Source organism: Periplaneta americana, chromosome 8 (assembly GCF_040183065.1).
Source record: "Periplaneta americana isolate PAMFEO1 chromosome 8, P.americana_PAMFEO1_priV1, whole genome shotgun sequence".
Lineage (NCBI taxonomy): Eukaryota > Metazoa > Arthropoda > Insecta > Blattodea > Blattidae > Periplaneta > Periplaneta americana.
In genome coordinates, this window is record NC_091124.1 from 13,792,758 (window position 1) to 13,819,365 (window position 26,608).

Sequence of the window (26,608 nt, forward strand, 5' to 3'; positions counted from 1 at the left end):
CACCAAAAATTTCATGTCTAAAAATATGCAGTTTTCAACCTCTGCTGAATATTATACTTCACAGGAAATGGAATTTATTAATTGCACACTGTTATTGTGGAACTAGATTTTTTGTAGTTAACTTAATTTCAATTAAGGTTACATTATATTTTGTACCGGTATTCCTATTTCAAAATATCAGCTACTCTAGGAAAGAGATAACAGGACGTAATTTAGATACTGCAAAGGAAATACTATTTTACAGACGTGGACAGATTATTAGCAAAATTGAAGATTTTTATTATATATTTTTACAAAATATGATTCTTCAATTCAGACTGCAGTTGACATTTTTGCGTATTTCCAAATTATTAGCAAAATTGAAGACTTGTATTGTATATTTTTAGAAAATTTGACTCTTCAATTTGGACTACATTTGATATTTTTGCACGCTTACAAATTATTAGCAAAACTGAAGATTTTTACTATATATATTTACCAAATTCGACTCTTCAATTTGGACTACAGTTCACATTTTGGATATTTCCAAATAATTAGCAAAACTGAAGATTTTTATTTTATATTTTGACAAAATTTGACTCATCAATTTAGACTGCAGTTGACATTTTTGTATATTTACAAATTTTTAGCAAAATTAAAGATTCTTATTATATATTCTTACAAAAATTGGCTCTTCAATTTACACTACAGTTGACATTTTTGCATTTTTCTGTCTACTATAATGATAGAAATATGAAAAATTGTCAACTGTAGTGTAAATTGAAAAGTAAAATTTTGTAAACAGAATTATCATAAAAATCGTCAATTTTGTTAATAATTTGTCCACGTCTGTATGAGTAATATTTAACTTTATTGATCATTTCTTGCTCATTTCAAAGTAATTTGATATCTGTGAAGTAAATTAATTACTGATGCACGTAAAATTATTGAAATGGATTACAGATTGGAACTTGCACTCTGAGGTATCTTATATAAAGACACAGACAAAGACATAGTGCAAGAAAATACCCATGAAAAGTTTTTGAGATGATAGGTGCGGTTTAAACAAGCACATTTTAAGTAAAAATAGATTAGAAGTGTTTTCCTGTGATACTATAAACCATTAAAGTATTTGTATGTTAGGATGTAGTTAATTATAACCAGTAGTTACTAAAATAGTACCAATGTTTATCAGTTTCACGCTAAACTTTAAGGACTGTTCAAACGCGTGATCGCTGACTTCATTGCAAGGATGTAAATGAAGCAGCAGGAACTGTCAGCACACTTGAAAATGCAGACATGTCCTCTGATAACTGGTGTTGGTACTTCTGCAATATGGGCAACTAGATACTTTTTTTTTTTATCTTCAAAGTAGATATTCATTACTATTAGATTTGGTGTCTTTGAAGGCTAGAACGAATCCAACTTGATGGCATGTAAATTCATAAAAAGCACTTCTATCCTGTGATTATTTAAAATATGTTATTTTTTATTTCACTTATCACTCCAAAATGTCTATTAAGATAATTTTTCTGCACAAGATATTATAATAAGTACCTAATTAAAATTATTCGTATCTTCATTAATTTTTATGTGATTTTGAAAATCTCAAAACTGCCTCTCTACAAAAGAGACGGGTGGGATTTTTTTTAAATGTAAGCATTCACTTGTTATAGAAATTAATAATACCGGTAGTTGAATTTAAATCAATTTAATTCTACGTGAATGGTGTTTTTTTTTTCTTTTCATTTTCTTTTTATGAAAAGGCGTTGTTTTCTTTCTTCACACTTGCATTCGATTTATTCAGTTATCCTATATTGCCTCTTACCACTTGAGACTTTAACTGCAAAATGCGTTGCCCTGAGAATTCTTCCTCATTTCTTTGTATCCATCATACAAGTTTGTGGAAAATACTCGAACGACATGGACCAACTCTTAATCTAAGTGTTAATGGATGTGAAATTATTGAATAACCACTGAAAAACTCGGCCCAAAATATGAACAAACTTGTTTCTAATCACTTACATATGCAAGGAACACTTGGAACAAAACATATTAATCACACTGAGGAATCGAATTTAAAGTACAGAGAGCATGAGTTGACTCCATTTTCAGCCCTTCTTAGGCCTGTAACACACTTGCAGAGTTTTCGCCAGCAAGAAATGTGTTGCGAGAAAATTAAAAATTGATAACATGGATTCAAATGGACGTCCACACACTGGAAGAGATTCTCGTTCGAGGCAAAAACCTCGCACAAGTTTCTCGCTGGAATCGGTAATTCAGCGAATTTTCTTGACACATGTATCAAAGATGTTTGACATTTATACTGTTTATGACGATTGAATGTAGAAAAAGATATGACAGGTGGCGATGAATTGTATTGTTTTTATTTGAAAATGAGGAAAGATGGTTGATTACTGCAGTCAGAAACATATCAAACTTGTACGATGTCACCCGTAGGCCTATTTATATGATACACAGGATGAGAACTATAAAAACACGAAACTTAAAGAAGAAATCTGGAGACAACTATCAGATTATCTGAAAATAAATAGGGTTATAGTTTATTTTGATGAGATTTAATAGTATTAATTATAACATTTGAAATATTGTATCTATATGCCTTAACAGTTTATGTAATTTCAATCAGAATATAGCAAAGAATTCTCTATCATATCATGAATGGCAAAAAAACTGACGTCTATTCAACCTGAGATAATGCCTGAACGTACAGTATCATCATCCAAATGGAAATCAGTGACCGAAACTCGTCTTTATCTTCGTGAGATACAATGTGATTTCCAGATATTTCTAGCGTTAATTTTAGGCCTACTTTTTCTTTTCATTAACATAATATGTTCTTATAACTCCATTTCCTCATCATCTGAATACTCAGATTCAACACAGCGTTCATACGTAATTTGTAAATTACGACAATATACTTACAGGTTATATATTTAAGTACGACAGTATACGTAAATACATAACCTATAATATTTCTGCCAATGAGTAATTACTATATTCAGAAAAATGCTTTCTGCATGAAGGCAGTGCATAGATGATCATAGCGAGGTGTGATCTGTGATAGCGAGAACTCGCCAAGTGTGTGGAGGAAGGCTCTTCACCTCTTTCTCACTGGCGAAAACTCTTCAAGTGTGTTACGAGCCTTATGATCCAAACTGGAATTACGTATGTGTTTTTAATTACAAATACTTATGCTGTGTCAAAATTCCAAAATAAATTTGAAATGTATTTACTAGAAATTCTTTACATACTGTACAAAGAGAAAATACTGTTCGTTGTATGTAAAGTAATTGGTTATAGCACCTTGATATTGTGAACAATTTTTCTATATAAGCAGTAAGTTTTACATTTCAGTCTTCACAATGCCCTATATCTTAAATAGGTCATATTTTCGTCAACATAAATAAACTAAAAGATAAATAATAAGGGGTATGTGGATGGGAGGTACTAAATATTACATTAGAAAGAATAATGTTGGATCAGGGGTACTTAATTGTTACATTTGTCGTTCTCTTTGTGCTTATGAATATAATAGTTTATACTAAGTTGTAACACATAAATTATTTATTTTTTTATCTTTGGTACATACTCTTTGTGCAGTTTCACTTCTTTTCTTTTCCAAGTAAAGAAAAAAGTGAGTCGCAATCAAGTGTGTAGACTCATGTTGAAACATAAAAATGTCTCACTGGATTGTAATATTAATTTTAATGCTTCGAAATGGTTTATAAATTATACCAAATGTGTTATTGACAATATTAATTTGTAGTTAGCTTATGTTCTCTTTGTATATTGTATACAATTTGAAATTTTATAATTGATCACACATGTAGTTCTAAAATATCTGCCCTCGCTGAATATGTCACATACAATGGACTGAATGATATCTCAACGTTGCCTTCTTCTTGTGGATCTTTAATACTGTATGGTCCAAATATGCATGGTTCAGCAGTAGGAGCAACTGCAAAAAAATAAGCATATAGAATTTACATTGTATTCTGTTTTTACACAGTGGCTAAATTTCTGCCACAGATTATAAAAATTCCATACAACTATTGATATGCTTTTAAATTTTTTAATATTTCTTGGAACCAATTTGACAAAATTATTGAAAAATAGTTTGTCAATCATAGAGTAACACTGTGTAGGCAATGTCACGAGGTAATTAGTAAGTTATAACAATGGATTTAGTAATTAATACTGATGATGACTACCAGGGGTAGACAAATCCTGAGTGTCAGGTCGTCATGGCACCTGAGTTTTTTTTTCCGAGTTTAAATTTTTTTTAACATTTCCGTTTATTTTATTTGTTTATTTTAGTAGGTTATTTTACGATGCTTTATCAACATCTTAGGTTATTTAGCGTCTGAATGAGATGAAGGTGATAATGCCAATGAAATGAGTCCGGGGTCCAACACTGAAAGTTGCCCAGCATTTGCTCATATTGGGTTGAGGGAAAACCCCGGAAAAAAAGCTCAACCAGGTAACTTGCCTCGACTGGGAATCGAACCCGGGTCACCAGGTTTCGCGGCCAGACACGTTAACAGTTACTCCACAGATGTGGACTCCATTTCTTTTATGTTGCTATGACTAATATATGTATAATGTTGACAGAAGTGATACAGGATTAACATATGAACGTGATCAGTTTTAATAACATTCACAGCAGGTGATATTTTGTCGAATTGCGAATGGCTAGAAGAGGCTATAGAGCAGGGGCGGCTTTCGAAGAGGGGCTGCGGAGCTGCAGCACCCCCAGACATTTGTGGCTCTTGTCTCGTTTTATGTTATGAAAAACATTTATTATACAGTCTCTATTTAGTGACTCGAATTTTTTTAAAAATTTCGCTCTCAATGACATGCACACAATCGTTAGTGAAGTCACTTCCTCCCCTGGTGCTGCCAGAGCGAAACCAGAGACAAGGACTGTTAGGGTGAAGCCACTTCCTCCCCTGGAGCTGCCAGTCTCGTCTCGGATGCTTTGCGCGTTAGTTTTACCCCTCCTCCCTGCTGCCCCTTGCCGTGAAACCAGAGTTTCCAGGTGCTGCAAAATTTGTCAGCAGTTTCTCAGTAGCGCGCAGTTTTAAATACATTTTCTTTAATGTTGTGAGTATAACAAGCGCAACAATGTTTAATTCAGTACAATATTTACAGTCTATTCAGTTCAGTACCTTAACAGTTCAGGAGAAATGTGAAATTAAGTGCCCATCAGTTGAATCTCATAATGGAAAGAGCCGCTAAATAAAATACAAAGGCTCGCATATTTTTTGATAATTTATCCAGTATCCCTGCTTTCTTCTCTTGATCTCCATACAATCTGTATTAGATTAAAGTGTTTCAAAGACAATTCCATCAGCTGGGGCAACAAGATGGATTTAAAATAAGAACAGTAAATGTTGTTCACGAGAAGAAGGAGCCATTGCTAGAATGTTTTCAAACCATAATGGAATCTGAAACATCTAACATCGCAATAAATGAGGCAAGCGTCCCGGTGCGTACTCTCGAATATCCTGAATTCAATTTCTGGCTCAGTTATTTTTTTCATTTATTGATGTATCATTTTTTTCATTTATTGATGTATCATGTACATAAGGCGGCCGGGTAGCTCAGTTGGTAGAGCAGCTGGCGACGGACTGAAAGGTCCGGGGTTCGATCCCAGGTGGTGACAGGATTTTTTTCTCGTTGCCAAACTTTCAGAACGGCCCCGAGGTTCACTCAGCCTCCTTTAAAATTGAGTACCGGGTCTTTCCCGGGGGTAAAAGGTGGTCAGAGCGTGGTGCCGACCACACCACCTCATTCTAGTGCCTAGGTCATGGAAAGCATGGGGCTCTACCTCCATGCCCCCTAAGTGCCTTCATGGCATGCTACGGGGATACCTTTACCTTTACCTTTTATCATGTACATATATTATACAACCAACTACAACATCGCCAGTTAGATATTTCTAAGGTTCAAATCTGCAAATAAAAAATTAAATTATGGTTTATTTAACGACACTCGCAACTGCAGGGGTTATATCAGCGTTGCCAGTGTGCCGGAATTTTGTCCGCAGGATTCTTTTAAATGCCAGTAAATCTATTGACATGAGCCTGTCTCATTTAAACACAACTTACAAGATAAGGCGCATGGAACTAATCTTTAAATAAAGTAAGTTGCTTGGTTTATTTTTGTATGCAGCCCCCCTTAATTCAATACCCACGAACTGCCACTGCTATAGAGTATTCAAAGTTAAGAAAATACCATTGGGTATACAGGTTTTTTCTTAACAGACATCCCCTCTCTTTGTAATATAACTAAAATCAGTTGTTTACATAATGAATATGAAGTAACAGAAGTAAATCTATTCCATTTGTTCAGTTATTGGAATACAACAAACTAATATACAATTCTTATAAGCAATATACTGTAAAGCATTTTATATTTGAAGCCTGGCATGATGGAAACTGGTAGAAGTTTATAGATTCTATGAGATTCCTCACTAATATTAACAGCATCAAAATGACAACAGAAGAAAAAGCACTGATTCAATATGAAAAACTTACCAGATTACCAGGAAACAATTGGCATTCATACAGTCCTCTCTGTAGATTGAAAACTCAAAAAAGTTTCATATCCATTGTTCAAGAATTAAAACAGAAAATCAATATCCCGAATTTAAAAGAAAACTTACAAATTAAACCAAACCCTTTAACTCTATTAAATATAGAATATAATCTAAATTTAACAGAAGAAATACTGAAATCAGAAGTAAACACTGAAATAATGAAACAATTGTCTTTAGAGACAATTAATATTAGGTACCCTCCACAAAACTGGCTTCATTTATACACCGACGGATCCTTGATCTCCAGAGAACAAGGTGCCGATGCAGGTGTTACGTGCTGTCTCTTCTCACTTTATAGATCTCTTGGGTATGTAACAACAAGTTTTCATGGAGAAATCGTTGCAGTAAGTGAAAGTCTCAGGAATCTTCTATGCCACATCAATAAATTGAAGAATGTAGTTATATTGTCAGACTCCAAAGTAGCTATTCTATCAATAGTCTCTAAACACACACCTTCATCTCAAACAGCAGAAATAACTAAAATGCTCTCTCAATTAATATCATTCAATAAAAGAATTGTATTCCAATGGATACCATCCCATTGTGAAATCCTGGGAAACGAGAATGCGGATGCTCTAGCAAAGAAGGGCAGCACTGCTACTTACAGACCTGTTACTAAATCTACGTATTACTCTGTGAAAAAATTTATTAAATCTACATACTTAGACTTCAACAAACAAAATTTGATAACACAATCTCAAGGGAAAAAATGGAACTCTCTGCATCATAATCCACAGTTAATTCCTGATTTACCACAAAAATCTTCTGTAGCTGCATTTAGATTGGCAACAGGCCATGATTGTTTGGCCAAACACCTGCATAGAATTGGAATATATCAGTCCCCTAACTGCCCATTGTGCAACTCAAACCAAGAAATGGATTCGGAACACCTCAAAATCTGTGCTTCAGTGGCTAGTCATGATAATATCTTTGAAAAATATTGGAGTGCAAGAGGTCAAATGACTTTATTGTCAAACACCTGGCATTAGAAAACAACAACATATTTCAAGCCATGCTTAGTTACAGTATTTGTATTTATTTCTGTTATTTTACATACATTAGAAAATACGTAAATAACTTATTTCAATTATATTACAAAGAAGGGGGATGTCCGCTAAGAAGACGTCTCTATGCCCAACGGTATTTTCTAAACACTGAATGCTGCATATGAGACTATTTCTGAAGTATGAAGTTCTTAAGAACAATTGATGAAAACGTTTAGGAACCCATGTTCTTGGAGAAGTGAAGGATCCTAACATTGGTACGAAGGTCCTGAATCTTAAACTGATATAATTGGATAGCAATCTCTTAAACATTTAGGAATATGCATAATTTGAGAGGATGATGAGTATGGGCTTGTAACAGTCTCAATCTATATTCTTATGGGGCTAACTTGAAACTAAAGAAATTGTCATAATTATATCTTTATAACAATGAACATACTAAATAGAATGTCTTACGCAAATTGCTTCCAGTTAAAAGGGGCTCTCCTGCTTCCATTTGCAAGTTTTCAGCTTGTAGTCTTAAAGGCACAGTTCCAATGACGACAGGTACCTTCAGGAGCTTCAACGTCTCTCCAATTTCCAGTCCAGTTGAACAAATGTGTAACTATAATAATTAACAATTAAGAAAGAGCTGTTAGTAAAATGTAACGTTTGAGATTCAAAAAAAAGTTGGATATAGTTTTCTTATTGATCACTGGATAAACCTGCAATTGAATCTATGCTCAAATTATTATTAATAAATAAACTTTGGGGAAGAGGGGGCCATGGCTTACAGATGTCGCTAGTGCCAAGAAGTAATATCACTCAGTTCATTAGAAAGTACCCAGAGTGCACCACAGGCAGTGGATCCTGAAATACCAGGAAAAAACTCCTATGTTGCCTGGACCACAGGTTTCCCTAACACAAGTTCTAAATTCAGAGTGGATCGACCAGACTCCCTGATTTAAACACAGCAATGAGCTAAATAAATACATTTAAAGCAATAATAAAAACGCCTTAAAATCTAAAAGTTGAGTAATAATAATAACACATTAATTCGCATAATGATTGAAGATCAATCAATCAATCTTCTTAATGTATCCAGCTGTTTGCTGACAACATAAAGTCCACTATAGTCCACTATAGTCTATTCAGTTGTTGTTTTTCACGAGAAATGAGAGGTATTTTAATCGGTGTTCATTATAGATGCCTGTTGCTAGTAGCCAGAGTTGGGGTGTAGTCAATATATACTGCAGGGCTGTGTCTTCTGCAACCGGTATTGATGAGTTTAATGTACTTCTTTTGTGGTTTATGGATGGACAGTATAATGATATCTCTATCCAATGCTTTTGCTTCAGTAAAGTCTCATTTTACAAACCTATGGATCAATAATTGGCTCTCTTCTGACAAAGGAAAAATTTTATAGTCTGTACAAAAGAAACCAAATGACCTGGAAATGTACAAAAACTTGCCCAGACATGTTCAAACATTTTTAACAAGAGCCAGAACAGATCACATTGTCACTCAATTGTACCTACACCGATTTCATAATGATTGAAGATAAGGTCCAAAAATATAAACAGACTTAAAATAATAATCAGGGGCGGCCCGTCCTTATGTGCTACAGTACAATGATAATTTTTGCTCAAATAAAGTGTTTGCAATACCATAGTATTTGATCTGCCATTTGACAATTTCCCGTGGTTATGTTCACGACGTGTTATAGAGTGTTTAGTCTTCGCTCTTCGGTGCCTCAGGGGGTTCGTTGTGTTACTCAAAACTTACATGAGAATGTAGACAGTTAATGCGCATGTGCGAAGCTGAAATAACTGCTCTGATTGGCTATTTTTACACGGGGAAGTGCTGTAGTCAGCTTCAGCACAACACAGCTTGGAGATTGCAAAAGTAAAGCGTAAGGAAAGACTGCTTGTTTGTGGAGGAACTCAGAACTATGTACAATGTATTTGGTAATTCAAATGTTCGACTGCTGCTGCCATCTACCAGTTTTTTTAGGTTCCTCCTGAATCAATCAGCAAGCGACGGAAAATTGAATCCCAGAAAATTGATGCCAAGGAGGTATGTAACCGTATAATTCTGGAAACTACTCATCGTTTCCAATCTTTAAGCTACCTAGACGCAACAAAATTGTTAAACAGCGAATTTTTTGACAATTTTTTGAATAATTTTCCTGAACGCGAACTTGAAGTTGCTGTCAGCAGATATACTGTACTGAACAAAAGAATGTTAAAGACACAACTTGGAGTTCTATACGGAAGATGTGACTTCCGAAATATAGATGGCTGTTCAATTATTACAAAACATAGTCTCCAACAACTCACGGGATCCATTCTGTGAAGTAACGAAGTTGTTAAATATTTTGGTTACAACACCAATGACCACTGCTGAGCCAGAAAGATGTTTTTCTTGCTTGAAACGCATAAAAATGTTTTTAAGGAACACTATGTCCCAGGATTTCCTCACTGCTCTTGCAATACTGTCAATAGAAAAGAGTATAATGTCCAGGATGGAGGGATTTAACGTTTAACTCCAGGGTAATTGACAAGTTCTGCAGTAGGAAGGAACTCCATATTTCGTCACTAGGCGAGTCTCAAATTAAGATAAATGCATATAAGTGTATACAGTAGGCCGATATAGAGATTGTAGCACACTCATTATTTTAACCACCAGCCACTACTGATAATAATTCTGTATTCATGTAATGATTTCAAATATTATTAGAATGTACTTACATACAAATTATACCATATGTCCATGAGGCTGCAGTGTGCGAGTTTTGAAGCTGCCACTGGAGGGATCTGAAGGGGCTCCTCCCTCCAAACTTGTGACTCGTAAGGCATTACTGACCCTCTCAACACTTCTGCTACAGCTCTCTTGATTTTCGTTGGGCCTGACTTGTAGTGGTATTTAATTACCTGTTTTGATAAAAAGAAATCATTCACGCTTACCAAGCTTTCTAAATTCTAGAAGTTTGCTTCTTTGTTTGTTTATCTATCTGTCTGTAACAGCAGGATCTTGACTTTCACATTACTTGCCTTCTTGCTTTCTGATACAAACTATGCCATAAATGAGTCCATACATGATTAACTAATGTTACAAATTTCAATGTTAAAACAGTTTCTTAAAAACTTGAAAATTGTTTGAAGCATTATACTCAGGTCCTAATATTTATCATGAAGAAACAACTTCTCAGACTATCATAATGTGACAAATTACATTAGAATTCCTCGTATCTGGCAACTGTGGGACAAAACCAGTGCCAGATAACTGATTTTGCTGGATAACTGGAAAATACGTTTATAGGTTATGTAAAGATACAATGTACTGCACAAGTATTTTTTTCCATGTTGAAATTTAGTAATTTCTATAGGGCCTATAGACATTTAAAAATAAAGTTTCGAAATATGTACAATATTTATTTTTAGTACTGAATACTAGAGTTGGGTCGATTCGTGAACGAATCGTTCATTCGAATGACTAATAATAAAGAATCGTAAGAATCGATTCGTGGTATCAACGAATCGTCGTTCAAAAGAATCGTAACGAATCGTCGTTCAAAAGAATAGTAACGAATTGACGTGGTATCGTAACCCACGATTCTATTTACTTGTTTGATGTAACCTGTCAACGGACATTTCCGAACCGTGCCGAATACTCCCGAGCGAGAGTGAAATCAAAATACTGCATTTGTTAAGTATGGAAAATAATGAACACAAACCTGAAATGTGCATAGTTAAATACAGATGTAATGCAAAAAATGTACTTCGTAATAAGGTTCAGTTGATAAATTATAATTTAGAAACATTATCTTGGGTAATTGTGCAGACTAATGGAGGTCGTGCTGAATGGTTCCAGCCAATGAGAAAGAGACAATCCAATGTCTCGCCTCTTATGCCATCTATGCGAGAGATGTACAACGGTTTTGTTCTACGCGCGGTTTGCAAAGGAAAGTGTCCTGTAAGTTGTTCGTTGACGAATTGTTGGAATCGCAGAGTAGGAAGAATCGTGAACTCATTGACGATTCAAAAGAATAGTTGGAATTGCAGACTGAGAAGAATCATGAACGAATCGTTAGAATCGATTCGTAATGTATGATTGAATCATTGGAATCGACTTCTGAAAAAGAATCGTGTTGCCCAACTCTACTGAATACGGTAATGTACATTAATTAGTTTATAATTACAGTAATACATATAGCGTAAAAAATACTAAAAGTTTTCGTACCATTATGACAATTTTAAATGGCAGCCATGTGACATGAAGAGCAGTGTAGCAAACGTCACAACTATGAAGATGATGAAGTAGCGCTCGATGATTTGAATATCTCTAACATATCTCTAATGTCTGTTTGTTTATATATATACTATCTATTACTCGATTGAAACTTTTACGTGCTGTAGAAACAGAGAATTTCATGCTTTCATACTCATCAAACACCCCCTCGAAACGGGTGAGTTCAAATGGTAAATTTAAAGATATCGTCTCTGTGCATTGTTTGCAAGGCCCAAGTGACACATTACAGATGCTACCTGATCTATTCCAGTGACATAATGGGGTTTCCTGTCTATGTTTTCACGTGTGAACAATGTAAAGAATGAACACAATATGTGGCATGTGGGATCCACGAAAACCACTCACATCTTCATCCGACTCTTCCCTTTCGCATGAATAACTTTTTTTTTTGGCCTAGCCAAAAGTGCAGTTATTTTGGTATTGCTGGTTATTTGGATGCCGGATATGAGGAATTTTACTGTATAATACATGTACACTTGGGATAGAGTTGGAGACTTGAGAAACTTAATGTGCAAGAGACAATGATGTCATCATGATTTTTACACAAATTAATTTGCCAGATCTAAGTGGCACAAGAACAAACACTGAGACGTGCGGCCCTTCGTTTTTAATACACTGTTACCAAAGAAATCCTAAGATCCTGGATTAAAAGAAATTTCATTTTGGACAGGCTCAAATTTCTAAAAACTAACCCAAATTTATTTTTTCCTGGAGAATTAGGGTTTAAAGAAATGAAAGCCAGGACACTTATTTGCTTATTTTCGATGTTCTTATACCAAAGAAAATTATCAATTAAATCTATGATATTATAGTCACGACGCTGTTATTCCCGGTGTGACTCCTCCTCTTTACTTACGTCTTAGGAAGTGAAGGCCCTATAAAGTCTTGGTAGGTAGTATCATTCGCCATTTTTGTTCTTTCATTGCCGAGCTACCATACGAGGAATCTATTTGCCACACCGTTAAACATTATCATGTCGTAACTCCTATGATGATAAATAAAACGCACTGTAATTCAGCAAATAATTGAGTGGCAAATAACATCTTCATGTGCTTTCTGCGAACGCCAACGAAAGAGCCAAAATGGCGGGCGATTATATTACGTATTTATCGAGCTTTAAGAAATGAATAACATCTTCCTCAGTGAATCACAAGACGCACACGTTTAAATGTAGCCGACCTGCAACGTGATTGGCTGCCGGAAATTAGTGAGACAGGACTATAGTATGTAAATTTCGCCTTGTCAGTTTCACAAAAATCCTATAGGCCTATAATGACTGTTATAAGGTGTATTGTGCCATATTCTTGGCGTGATCATATTCAACAGCTAATTGTCAGCTACTAATTAGTCTTTTGACGTAGAGTGACCCAAAACATTATCTGAACTTGAAGCTTATGTGACTTCAAAATACTTTGACTTTCCTTAAAAGTACGATATTGAAGTGCTTCCTTACCAAAATGTATCCTAAATGTTTCATGGACATATGGGATATTGGTAGGTTGTTGTGTGGCTTAAAAATGACACTATTATTCACTTACTGTTATATTAGGTAATGAGAAAAATTTGCTGTTAGTTTAAATACGGGTATTAAATTCTATGAATGAGGATTTTATTTACTGCTGTTCATCTCAGAACATTTTATTACCTGAACTAATGTTGCTTTTACATAACTGATGGGTTTGTTATGTAAATTGTTGATCTCTGCATTAATGAAGATGTGTTCACCTGGCACAAATCCTCTCTGTGGAATGTTGAGCATTGCTGATACTGGTCCACACTTGAAGCAGAAGAGACACACGTCCTGCTGTGCTATGTCTGTACATGGTTGCTGGAACAGGCAAACTCACGTTTTACTACTGCAGATACTTTGACTCATATAAATTGAGGGAAAGAAGACAGAGGACGGACACTGGAAAGTTTTCTTTTCTCAATCGTACTATCAGGGACTGGAATGCTTTACCTGCAGACTTACTAAAGGCTTTACCAACAACCAAAAACGTATTTAAAAATAGGCTTAAGGACTTTACTAATAGACGATAATTATACACAGTATGTAAAGGATGTAAATGATATTTTGTTATTGAAGTGTTGTATCAGTGAAGAATTATGTTGTGTCAGTGAAGTGTGTTGTGTCAGTGAAACGTGTTCCTGTCAGGGAAGCTTTATAGTTTATAGTGGCAGTGCAAAGTATTTGAACAGTGAAATGTTTTTGAAGTGTTAGTGAAATCAGGATAGAATCAGTGAAATGTGTCGTAGTTCCAGTGCAGTGAGTGAGTTGACAGCGAAATGAGTGTAATGTGGAAAGGTACTTGTGCAGATATGAACATATCATACTCGTGGGTTTTAGTTCGAACTTAGATTTAAGATACAAATTAGATTTATTTTAAATGTTATTTTAAGTGATCGTGCTTCATTTAATTTAGGATATTCCCTATTATTATTATTATTATTATTATTATTATTATTATTATTATTATTATAAAAAATTATTTGTTAGTATTAATTATTGGTATTATTATTAAGTGTATTTTTAATTAACAAGTTTATTATTGTCATTATTGAGTGTAATTAGTTACCACTGCCACCGGGTATATACCCATTGCAGTGTGAATAAATACATACATACATACTTAGTGATACATATGGCGCACCATTAGCCAAATGACTAGACTCTCTCCCTCCCTCCCTCTCTCTCTCTGGATTGCCAGATGTACGGTTTTACCTGAACTATATGGTTTTAGCTGTTTTTGTTCCACATACGGTGCGAATCTTTAATCGTACACCAAAAAATTGTTTCCGATTTTCAAACCTCCATGCATAGATCTCATTGGTCCTGATCGCGATTGTACCTACGTCACATTTGCAGTGGTGGTGGTGGTGGTGGTGGCATAGCAGTAGACAGTACCAAAAAATGTGGACATATTGTATACATTTAATTGTTGCATAAAACTGAAAAATATTTTAATTATAATAAAGTTTTTTCTAAGCATTGTCCACCAAATGCATTTACATATAGAATGTTTTCAGTAATGGCTATAAAATAGAGAGTATAAAGGAAAAGAAGTATTACAAATCTTATCAAAAATGAACTTTGTGTATTTTTCAGCAACTATGAAAATATAAATGCCTAAATTAATATTGTTATGCACTTTTGGAGGTTGTAAAAAACCACTGAAGTAGGCGATGATGATGATGATGATGATGATGATGATGATGATGATATGTAGTAGTAGTACTAATGCTAGTGGCTGATGTAACTGGATACAAACCCGGCACTTAGGTATATTGTTGAGATCCAAAATTGCATTCACAGTGAAATATGTCACAGCTGACTGCACATCTATGTCTGGTCCTTCCACATGTGTTGTGACACTATACCTCACACATCCATTAGGAGATTCAAATGATGCTGGAATTGCCTCGGGCAATTTGTACTTGAAGGGAAAGGGATGTGATCCTTCTTCCAAATGCTTTTTCACATTTTCCTCGCCTAAGGAAACAAAATATATAATTTACTATACAATACAAACAAAACTTGGATAAGCCCACTATTGGTCCCTATCCTGAGCAAGATTAACCTAGTCTCTATAATCATATCCCACCTCCCTCAAATTCATTTTAATATTATCCTCCCATCTACGTCTCGGCCTCCCCAAAAGTCTTTTTCCCTCAGGCATCCCGATTAACACTCTATATGCATTTCTGGATTTGCCCCTATGTGCTACAAGCCCTGTCCATCTCAAACGTCTGAATTTAATGTTCCTAATTATGTCGGGTGAAGAATACAATGCGTGCAGTTCTGTGTTGTGTAACATTCTCCATTCTTCTGCAACTTCATCCCTCTTAGCCCCAAATATTTTCTTAAGAACCTTATTCTCAAACACCCTTAATGTCTGTTCCTCTCTCAAAGTGAGAGTCCACGTTTCACAACCATACAGAACAACCGGTAATATAACTGTTTTATAAATTCTAACTTATAAGCTTTTTTGAGAGCAGACTGGATGACAAAAGCTTCTCAACCGATTAGTAACAGGCATTTCCCATATTTATTCTACATTTAATTTCCTCCCAAGTGCCATTTATATTTGTTACTGTTGCTCCAAGATATTTGAATTGTTCCACCTTCAAGTAAAATCCCTAATAGTTTGTGGATTTTCTCCTAACATATTCATGTCAGCTTCATAGACAAGCAGCTGATGTAACCCGTTCAATTCCGTTGCCCTAGACTTTTCTAATGGCATATTCTATAGGGTGTCCCAACAAGAACGCCAGATTTAATAATGTGAATAAATGCAACAAAACAGATAACAGAATAAATAAGAGAGCAGCCAAACTAAGAACAAGACATTATGGCGCAATTTCCCAACAATGTCTTGTTGTTGTTGGGTTGATGGCACTGCTATCTGCTTTGTTATCTGTTTCTATTGCATTTCTTCACATTATTAAATCTGGCGTTCTTGTTGTGACACTCTTTAGAGCAAAGTTAAAAGTAAAGGTAATAGTGCATCTCCTTGCTTTAGCCCACAGTGAATTGGAAAAGCATCAGAAACTGGCCTATACAGACTCTGCTGTTTTACTGAGACACATTTTAATTAAACGAACTAGTTCTATACCGAATTCAATAACAATATTATATAAAACTTCTCTCTTTAACCGAGTCATATGCCTTTTTGAAATCTATGAATAACTAATGTCCTGTACCCTTATACTCCCATTTTTCCTCCAATATCTGTCGAATACAAAAAATCTGATCAGTAGTCGATCTATTACGCCTACAACCGCACTGATGAGCCCCAATCTGAACTAATATATTTTGAAATTTTAATGTCGATGTTCGTTAATACAGAAATAATATTAGAAAAGATTACAATATACATGTTGTGTAGTAAACTGTCCGAAGAGACAGGTTTGAACCTCATAAATGACTCCAATAAGGCATCACCCATGAGGCAACTAAGCCAGGAGATAATGGAGCAGGGTATCCACAATATACATATAACTATATACATTTTTGAAATAATGTTAGTTCGGGAGGGCATTAACAATTTTATTCCACTTCTCTTTTGTTAGCACGCTTTCCGACGTCACCATTTCCGTTTTCTCGTCTAAAACAGATGCGCTACTGTTTATTTTATTTATAATTCTGTATACCGCGGTCCTATCAGGAATGGCGAATTTCCTGTTAAATATTCCTGATATCAACAGTGACTCACTTTTTTTCTCGCTCAAGTAGCTCTTATAAATAACCAACATGCTGTTTCTACACGATCACACTCAACAACTCATTTTAAACTGACCGACTTGTTTTTCGCACCGAAGTGACACAAATCATTCTTCACCCCAAATTGAAGAAGCCCACGTGATTTAAAATACGTCAATTTTCCATAAGTACAATCCAGATGTGTTTTATTATATATAACTTGTTTCCTGCGTAAAGCTCCAGGTATTTACTACGGTGTGTTCTATTTGCAAGCTATTGTGTAGCTTACAAATGGCACTTTATTACCTAAGTCAGCGTTTTCCAAACTCTTGAAAAAAAAAAAAAAAAGACAGCCGTAAATTTCACGTAAAACGTCACTCAGCGCCGTCAAATTGAATGCTGGCGAACTTTTTTTTTTTCCCGAGTGTTAAGATGTTTTAGCCTCTTGAGATAGGGGAAGGAGAAAAAAAGTTCACCGTAGTCGAATTTTTTCTGCCCTTATGAATCCTCCTTTGCCTTCTTCCGTTTTCGGTAATTTTCTAACTTTTGTGTGGTAGTTAGTCTCAGCATCGCGAAATTGTAAGTTAAAATGTTATGATATGTTTAAAAATTAGTTTTTTTTTACTTGTGAAATTTTATTTGTGCATCATTAGAACTTTTTAAAGAGTATTAATGTTACGTAAAATATTTTTCTGAACTGTATTACCGTATCATATTACCTTGCAATTCTAATAGTTAATGGTGTATTTTTGATAATATAATATAAAAAAAAAATTTTTTTTTCAAGGCAACAATCCTAGTTTTCAACTCCATATTATGAATTGCAGTAGTATCAATTTTAGTCAACAGACAGCGCTAGCAACAATCTTTTGTTCTTCCACCTCTATAGCACTCTCACTATACTCAAATTCTGTTTTAAATTGGAAATTTATTCTTTCTTTATAAACTCTATGATTTTCATTATCATTATCATCGCTTTCACTGCTACTAGACCACATATTTAATCAATTAATGCTACAAGTATTCTTGCGTCTTTCCCCGAGTCCTCTTATTTAGATGAGATTTTCTTCCTTTAATTATTCAATTTATTTGTATCTTATTATAGTAGGCCTATACATATCAATGTGAATACAATTTCACTAGAATAATAAATTTGGTAGTTATTTTGTATAAAAACTAATTTTATACTTTTTTACATAGACTCGTAGGGGAGAGTATGGTAGTATCAGACATCGTGTAATATCGGACAGTGCGTTTCTTTCATCTACCACCATATGGTAGTACCTGAATGACATGGTTACGTTTCTCTATGCGACATCACAGAAACGTAACCATGTCAATCAGGTACTATCACAGTCTAGTATATACAGTCGCGAAGCTCAATACATAGTAAATATGCAAACATTAGGTAGTTGCTCACCACTAGGATCGCTAATATCGCCTCATTACAGGCAATGCAAAATAGTACCGTCACAGTCTATTGTTTCTAGCACCCTCAAAACTCAAGCTTCGTGACTGTATATAGTAGACTGTGGTACTATCATCGTGTGGTAGATGAAAGAAACTCACTGTCCGATATTACCCGATGTCCGATACTACCCGACTCTCCCCTAAATCAACTACAATGTTGATATAACATTAATTAAATTGTTAAAATAATACTCTTGTATTAGTAATATTACGTAATGTCCTTTCATTAGTAGAGAAAAATGTATAGTTGTACATATATCAACTAATGTTACTTTTGTGGAACAGAACAGTGTTCGGGTAAAGGGGGTTAAGTCATTTTTTATGCAAATGTGATTTTGTTCCCCCAGGGGAATACATAAGTTAAATTTTACAAGTGATTGTGCAGAAAACAAAAAAATACTATAATTTATGTGTTTTATTTGTGTAAAAAATTATTTGTAATTAGGGCCCGATGTTTAATTTTCATTTAACTCAAAACTCATTTTTATGACCCAACCCAACCCAAACACCATCGGATTTGACTTGCAATTTGTAAATATGGAGTAATAAAGTACAATTGTACACCATACTTTTGTAGAACAAGATCCTTAAAATTTGTACAAATAATTACAGGTGAATTTACTTGTAAAGTATGATCATACTTTTGTGGACTAGGGCAACGGAATATGGTATACGGATTTGATGGCTGCAGAGGAATGTGTGGTATGGTAGAGTCGGTTTGGCCGGGCAGCAAAGTCGGCACGCAACTCATTCCATGACGGCTGCACGAAAAACCTATTTGCGCAGAATACGTATGCTTCATGTCCCATCTTATGTTTGTGGGTTCTTTAACAGCCTTAATTCAGCGGCCGGCGTTTTTTTCCAACGTTTCATTACATTTTACAACTCAAAGTAAAAGCTTATCTTTGAATTCCAGAGAATATATTTTAATACAATGGCTATATTTGTCAGAGACACGCAACAAATAAAATATATTATATAGTCATTGAATTAGAATAAATCAAATTGCACTTCAGGGGTTAATAAATTATGTGATGTTACTAAAAAAAACTTAATATACTAATTTTAAATTGAGCAGTAGCGGCTGGTGGTCAAAATAATGAGTGTGCTACAATCTCTATATTGGCCTACTGTAGAGGCCTACACTTATGTATTTATTTTAATTTGGAGTCTCGTCTAGTGATGAAATATGAAGTCCATACGACGTTCTTTCGTACTGCAGAACTTGTCATTTGGTGTTAAACCCCTCCAACTTGAACATCATACTCTTTTCTATTGACAGTATTGCAAGAGCAGTGAGACGATCCTGGGACATAGTGTTCCTTAAAAACGTTACATATTTCTGGCTCAGCAGTGGTCATTGGTGTTGTAACCAAAATATTTAACAACTTCGATATTTCACAGAATGGATCCTGTAAATTGTTGGTACTATGTATTGTGACAATTGAACAGCCATCTATATTTCGGAAGTCAGATTTTCCGTATAGAAATCCAACTTTATCTGGAACACTCTTTTGTTCAGTATAGTATAGCTGTTGACAGCAACTTTAACTGTAGATGGCAGCAGCAGTCGGACACTTGAATTACCAAATACATTGTACATAGTTCCGAATTCTTCCACAAATAAGCATTCTTTCGTTACGCTTTACTTTTGCAATCTCCAAGCTGTGTTGTGCTGAAGCTAACTACAGCACTTTCCCGCGTAAAAATAGCCAATCAGAGCAGTTATTTCAGCTTCGCACATGCGCATAACTGACTACATTTTTCATGTGGAGCTTTGAGTAGCACAACGATCCCCCTGAGACACCAAAGCAGGCACGAAGACGAAACACTTTATAACGCGTCATGAACATAACCACGGGAAATTGTCAAATGACAGATCAAATACTATGGTGGTATTACAAATACATTATTTGAGCCGAAATTATCATTGTACTGTAGCACATAAGGACGGGCCGCCCCTGAAATTGAGATATAAATCTTCAAAGGAGCTCAAGTAGATATTTTGACGTGCAGGGTTCCTAATGACTGAAATAGGCATCTCAGTTTAAATTTAGAACTGTTTCAAACTGTCACTTCACGCATTATCTTATTTTATCCCAGCTGCTGATAGCATGCGTCGAACCCGTTCTGACATATGGTGAGAAAAACGCATTAAATTGAATAGATAACACGGTTTAGCTTATGCTGTAATCAGACAGGAGCCGGACGTACGTTCAGAAAGGGGGACAGAGAAAAAATTAAATAAAGGGTTAGGCAGCTGTATCAGGCCTTTGAGAACGGGAGATAAGTAACAGGAAATTACAGATTTTACTTCCTCAACATATTACGAAGTATAAGAGAAAAAGTATTGTGAGATGTAAAAAAAAATGATTTAGAGATTTTCGCGAAAATACACGGTTTCGGCATGCCTGACACAGAAAAAGTGTCTTGGCGACCTGAACTCCGTTTTCCTGAAGGGATATAATTTAATATTTGAAGGAACAGTCTATTATTTATTATTATACATTCATGTAATATGTTGTAGCCAATTATTTGTATAAATACATCAAACAATATTCTCGTTTAAGTTGGTAACGTAATCTAGTTCTGATTACTTCATTTGGAATCCCGTCGTTCCATGTTATACCCATCATTAATCTTAAAAAACGCATTTTTGCACCCTGCAATCTATTCTTGTTCTTTGAAATTAGTACCCAATTTTGAGTTTCTTATATACCAGTTCATAAGGCCATTGTTTTATAAAATTATATTTGTGTATCCATTGTACTGCGTTTTAAATTTATTTTAATAATGCCACACATATGGTTAAACCTTTCTAATTTATTACTTACAAATGTGGCAACCCAAAAAATTAAAGTGTTAACTTGTTCAAATGGCTGATTGTTCAGTATTATTTTTAACTAACTGGCTATTTTCCTAAACCATTACTTTGGTTTTTGATATGGATATCTCAAAATTGTAATCTTTTATAATTTTATTAAGCTCGTGGAGGCCTTTTTCGAGGTTATCTTTTGATTTTTTATTAAAGATATTATTAATTTATATTTATATTATTAAAGCCCGAGAAAATTTTGAGTTAAAGATATTCAGTTTAAAAAAATCACCCGAAGACTTAAAAAAATCAGAAAAAAATTAATGAAAATGTTTACCAATAAGTTACTGCAGTTCATAATTTTTCTGACGGAGGCAGTCTGAATCTTATTGTGCTTATCACTTCTGTTCTGAGAATTATTTTGTTGCCGAACGGCCGCTCTCTAATAATTATATCAGCGCGGTGAGTTGACAAAGATTATACTTTCAGGTCTTAGTATAGGTAGTATACATATTAGCTACATCTCAAGAGTTGGTGCAACGTTAGCCAAAGCTGCTATTTTTAAACGGCTTAAGCTTCCAGTCTCAATGTCCAAATATACAAAGTGTACAGGCGTGTAGCGAAAGATTTTGTCAACATTTCCCCAAAATTATGTTTACCAGACTTAGCGAATATTTGGCTTTGAAGTGGGATGGACAATGTACAGTGTGCACTGTACAGTACATTAAATTCCATACACAATGTACTGATGCAAAATAATTCTTTATATGAAGTCAGATATGCTACAGTACAAAGTTTAACGAACTCTAGTTTCCCCTCATGCAACCTTAATACTCTGTTCCGTGTTTCATTTGTCATCCATCAATCGATACGAACTACAGCTTGTGTATACATAGGTAAAAGAAAATGCGCAATCGGCCATTATTTTGACTGCGAGTTTGTTCTCCGAAGATCAGTAGACCTACATATTATGTATTAAATTCCCAGAATACCGTTTATATGCGCGTGTATTATGAAGAAATATTTACATGGGTTACAGAATACCGTAACCAAGAATTAATTAACCATAATGACATAACAAAGATGTAAAAGGAATAGACTGTAATTCGGCCAGTGGCGGTGCGTCAATAAGAGCACAAGAGCACGTGAACACCTTGTTTCCATTAATGCACGACTAGTTTTATTATTTGATACCGTATTGACGTAGTGGGGATGTATAATATCAGAATCGAGTATTTTAAACTTCCCGCATCTTGCATAAACTTCTTATGTAAACTTGGCAACATCCGTTCACGTACAAGCCGTGCTCTTTTCGAGATGGTTACAGGAATTTCACGCATGCGCGGGAGAAAATTGTCTTTAGCTGACCGCTTATGACTCGTCAAGAGCACAAAGCGTTAAGTGAACATAATGAGTATCTATCCTACAGATGTCAGGTCCATCGATGTCTATCGTTCACGTGCTATATCTCGAGGAGGAAATTTAATAGCCTGTAGATGTCAGCATCTGACTGTAGGAACGTTTACTTACGTGGATGTGTGTACAGTGCTGCTATGAGAGTGTAGTTTGTGAATTACTATACTTCAGTGTCGGCATAATAGCATAGTTTGGCTTTCAAACACGTGCTGGTTGACTGTGGTGGTGGTGGTGGTGGTGGTATGAATTTAAGTATCTGCATGGCAGTGTATAATATTTAAGAATAATATTTACTGGCATGTATTTATAGTAATCTATGCGAGTGAGATTACAGTACTGGTATAGGCTATAGTGTATCAGTGTGTTGTGAATCAAAATATATTACTGAACACACGCGTTTGTAAATAACGAGACTGTGGTATGTATTCATTTTTAACAAACGTAAACAATGAAGTCTGTTCAAGTAATTTTGAACAGTAAAGAACTGGGTAAACTGGCTTACCAAGAAAAATTGAAAATAAAAAGACTGAGTTTCATTATTATTATTATTATTATTATTATTATATGTTGTTTTGAATTTATATAAGGTTTGTTTCGATAGTGAAACATTGGAATCATGACATTTCATATTAGACTAAACACATAATATTTTATCACGAGCCGCCACTAGTAATTCCACTAATCGAAGTATGAGGTCCGTTCATTCTCTTGGCTAATATACCGGTAATCATTCTGCGTTGGTTGCTTGCTCAGACAACAACGGAAAGCTTTGTGTTTATCGTGAAAAGGATGTACTCTAAAGTTACATAACATATAGGTACACGGTTCTTCGTTCATATTTTGTGTTACTATGAAATACGTGTATTAGGGATTTTGTTTTTACGTGGCATAGGCCTATAATTTATAACACATTAATACCGTAGGCCTACTTGTACAGTAATTATTAAAAACGTGATGAACGTCAATGAAAAGAAACATTTCTAAAGCTACGTACAGCTACAATGTGAAAAACTCAACTTATGGGTATACAACAAAGATACATCCAAATAAGAGTAAATAAAATATTAGGTAGGCCTATGTATGGTATAACAATGTGTATGAAAAACGTCTTCTCATTTTGAATTAGTAGGCCTATATTTTTAATCTTATGTCTGTTTTTTTTTTTTAGCTCAGACGAGCTTGTCGGATATTAAGATTATCATGTGCCGGAGAATAAGATGGCAAGATTGGAGTCTTTCTGATGGGCGATGGCGGGAATTGATAAAATGAGTCGACCTGGGTAGCGGTAGTCTGTATAGCGCTGACCTTCTATGCTCCAGGTTGCGAGTTCGATCCCGGCCCAGGTCGACGGCATTTAAGTGTGCTTTACTAGCATGTAAAAGAACTCCTGCGGGACAAAATTCCGGCACACCGGCGACGCTGATATAATCTCTGCACTTGCGAACACCGTTAAATAAACCATAATTTTAATTTTAAATTTTTATAAAATGATGGCAAGGGTATGGATTCTAGAACGAAAAACCTAAATAAATAATCTTATCCATCTATGTCTACGTGAATTCCGTAGGATTTGAATCTGGATCTTCGATATGGAAAATATAAAAACCATTAACCATTAATTTTATTTACCATTCAACTTTCACAACCGTAAATACAAGCTCAGTTGTCAATTTGAAGGTTCCATAGAGTTACATCCTAATTGATGTTTGCTCATAAGGTGACATTTTATATAGACTTGGTATTTACTATTGATGGGGAAAGGTGGTAAAGGAAACGAGACTACTCCGAAAAAGTCTAGCCAACATATTTCTCTGTCGCGGCCGGGTAGCTCAGTTGGTAGAGCAGCTGGCTACGGACTGAAAGGTCCGGGGTTCGATCCCAGGTGGTGACAGGATTTTTTCTCGTTGCCAAACTTTCAGAATGGCCCCAAGGTTCACTCAGCCTTCTATAAAATTGAGTACCGGGTCTTTCCCGGGGGTAAAAGGCGGTCAGAGCGTGGTACCGACCACACCACCTCATTCTAGTGCCGAGGTCATGGAAAGCATGGGGCTCTACCTCCATGCCCCCCAAGTGTCTTCATGGCATGTTACGGGGATACCTTTACCTTTTACCTTTACCACAAAATCTATGTGAATTCACCGGGATTTGAAACCGTATCTTCGGTATATCTCATTCGTTCGATAAACGATACGTCAGAGCAAATCTATTAAATGCAAATACCTTATCGGCCAATCTTCGATATCTCTCCATACCACACGGGATTAACGTCTGATTTGCGTTTCGCTATTCAATGATCAAACGAATAGCACGAAAATATGCGCTCCCTCGACCAATTTTAATTATTTAAATACAATAACTTTCCTTGCACTAAGTCTTTGATGTGGGGAGATAACGAAGATTTATAAAACTTCGACTTTACGGTAAATAATTATAGCCACCGACGAACCGCTTTGGCGTTTTTCCCCTGGACCAATAATACAACCGTTACAACACGAAGTTCGACAGCAGCCATAATCATTTACCGTAAGGCCGAAGATTACCAAGACAGTTTTATATTTAGTTAATTTTAAAATGTATAATATAATAGCTCTTGGTATAACGACATGCAATACAAGGCGATGTAAAACAATCAATAGAATCTTAAAATTAAAAGTAAGTCCATTTTCGTGCTCGTTTAAAAAAATAATACAACTAAGCAATCAACAATGTGAATCGATGGACAGTAATGAACACATATTTTCCTCGTCATCCCAAATAAAGTAAAATAACTAGATTTTTATGCTGCTATTTCTTCAGAGGACACTGAGATACACTACGAAATTATCATTCTACATTTATAATCTTAAATACGAATACAGTTCCCAATCTGAAAGATTTTGCACAGTTAAATAATTATTGTTCATATTATGTCATTTTATAGACTTGGCATTTACCAGTTATCGGAAGCGTGCTATCGACAAAAACACTGCAATTACGATAGAGTCGGCATAAATAGATAGGTCTACATATTCGTTTTACGCTATTAATCTTGTAGAAGGATCTGTACAAACTACGTTCTCAGTATTAATCTATATAATAATAGATTGCCTTATGTTGTCTCACAATGACAGTTATTCAGAGATTAATACAAAAAAACTGTCCGTACGGGAGATACAGAAGTTGCACTGATAGGTGTGGTATCAACAATCATGCTGTCACATGCTGTTCTGTTAGTCTAAAAAAAATGTAATGCGAACTTACCCTCGCTGTTAAGAAGACAAACAACGTGATCGAAGTAGATTTCCTGTTTTATCACATCTTTGTTGTGTGCCCCATCCTTCAGCAGAATTCCTACACCACTAAAACACATTATAATACCTAGAAAATAAAATTAATATAACGGATATTAAACTAACGTATTCATTTTACCGGTTACAGGACATTTATGTTTTCAAACAATATCTTACTGGATATTCGTGTCTCTTCCTTTAAGTTTATATTTAAAACTCCTGCTACTTCTTGTCCTGGAAAGTATGTTTCTTGCTCCTTATCGAAAGTTACATGCAACATGTCATTTACACTAGTCACTCCATTCTAATCTCCACACGAACTATCCGCTTCCTTGTGTCACACTGATCAAGCGTGGAAACGCATGTGTTCCGCTGCCGAGCTCTGTGTTTCCTGTTGTGGCCACTAGTAGCGTTTTGTCAACATCTCGTCAAGATGCGTGAAACGTGATATCGGATAAACTGACGACTATGTGTGAATATTTCGACCCGCTCCACACATACCAGTCACGCAACCAGAGTGCTGCAAAAGTTGCAACTGGA

At 35.2% G+C, this 26,608-nt stretch overlaps 1 protein-coding gene across 1 annotated transcript; it reads right to left on the minus strand.

Moving 5' to 3' along the window:
* Positions 1-147: 147 nt before the first annotated feature.
* On the minus strand, positions 148-26,608 carry LOC138704508 (arrestin domain-containing protein 17-like). Its single transcript, XM_069832463.1, has 7 exons — positions 26,246-26,608; positions 26,040-26,156; positions 15,168-15,388; positions 13,544-13,726; positions 10,338-10,520; positions 8,065-8,212; positions 148-3,961 (listed from the first exon to the last, which is right to left on the minus strand). The coding sequence occupies exons 1-7, from the start codon at positions 26,346-26,348 to the stop codon at positions 3,822-3,824; spliced, it is 1,095 nt and encodes a 364-aa protein (XP_069688564.1). The 5' UTR covers positions 26,349-26,608; the 3' UTR covers positions 148-3,821.

Bases quoted from the DNA above. Each gene is read 5' to 3' on its own strand.
- LOC138704508 (XM_069832463.1), bottom strand. From the start codon at position 26,348: ATGTTGCATGTAACTTTCGATAAGGAGCAAGAAACATACTTTCCAGGA. The intron at 13,727-15,167 runs GTTTGTATCCAG...TGCCTGTTCCAG, and splicing joins ACAATATACCTAAGTGCCGG to CAACCATGTACAGACATAGC. The intron at 3,962-8,064 runs GTAAGACATTCT...ATTTTTTTGCAG, and splicing joins TTTAACTGGAAGCAATTTGC to TTGCTCCTACTGCTGAACCA.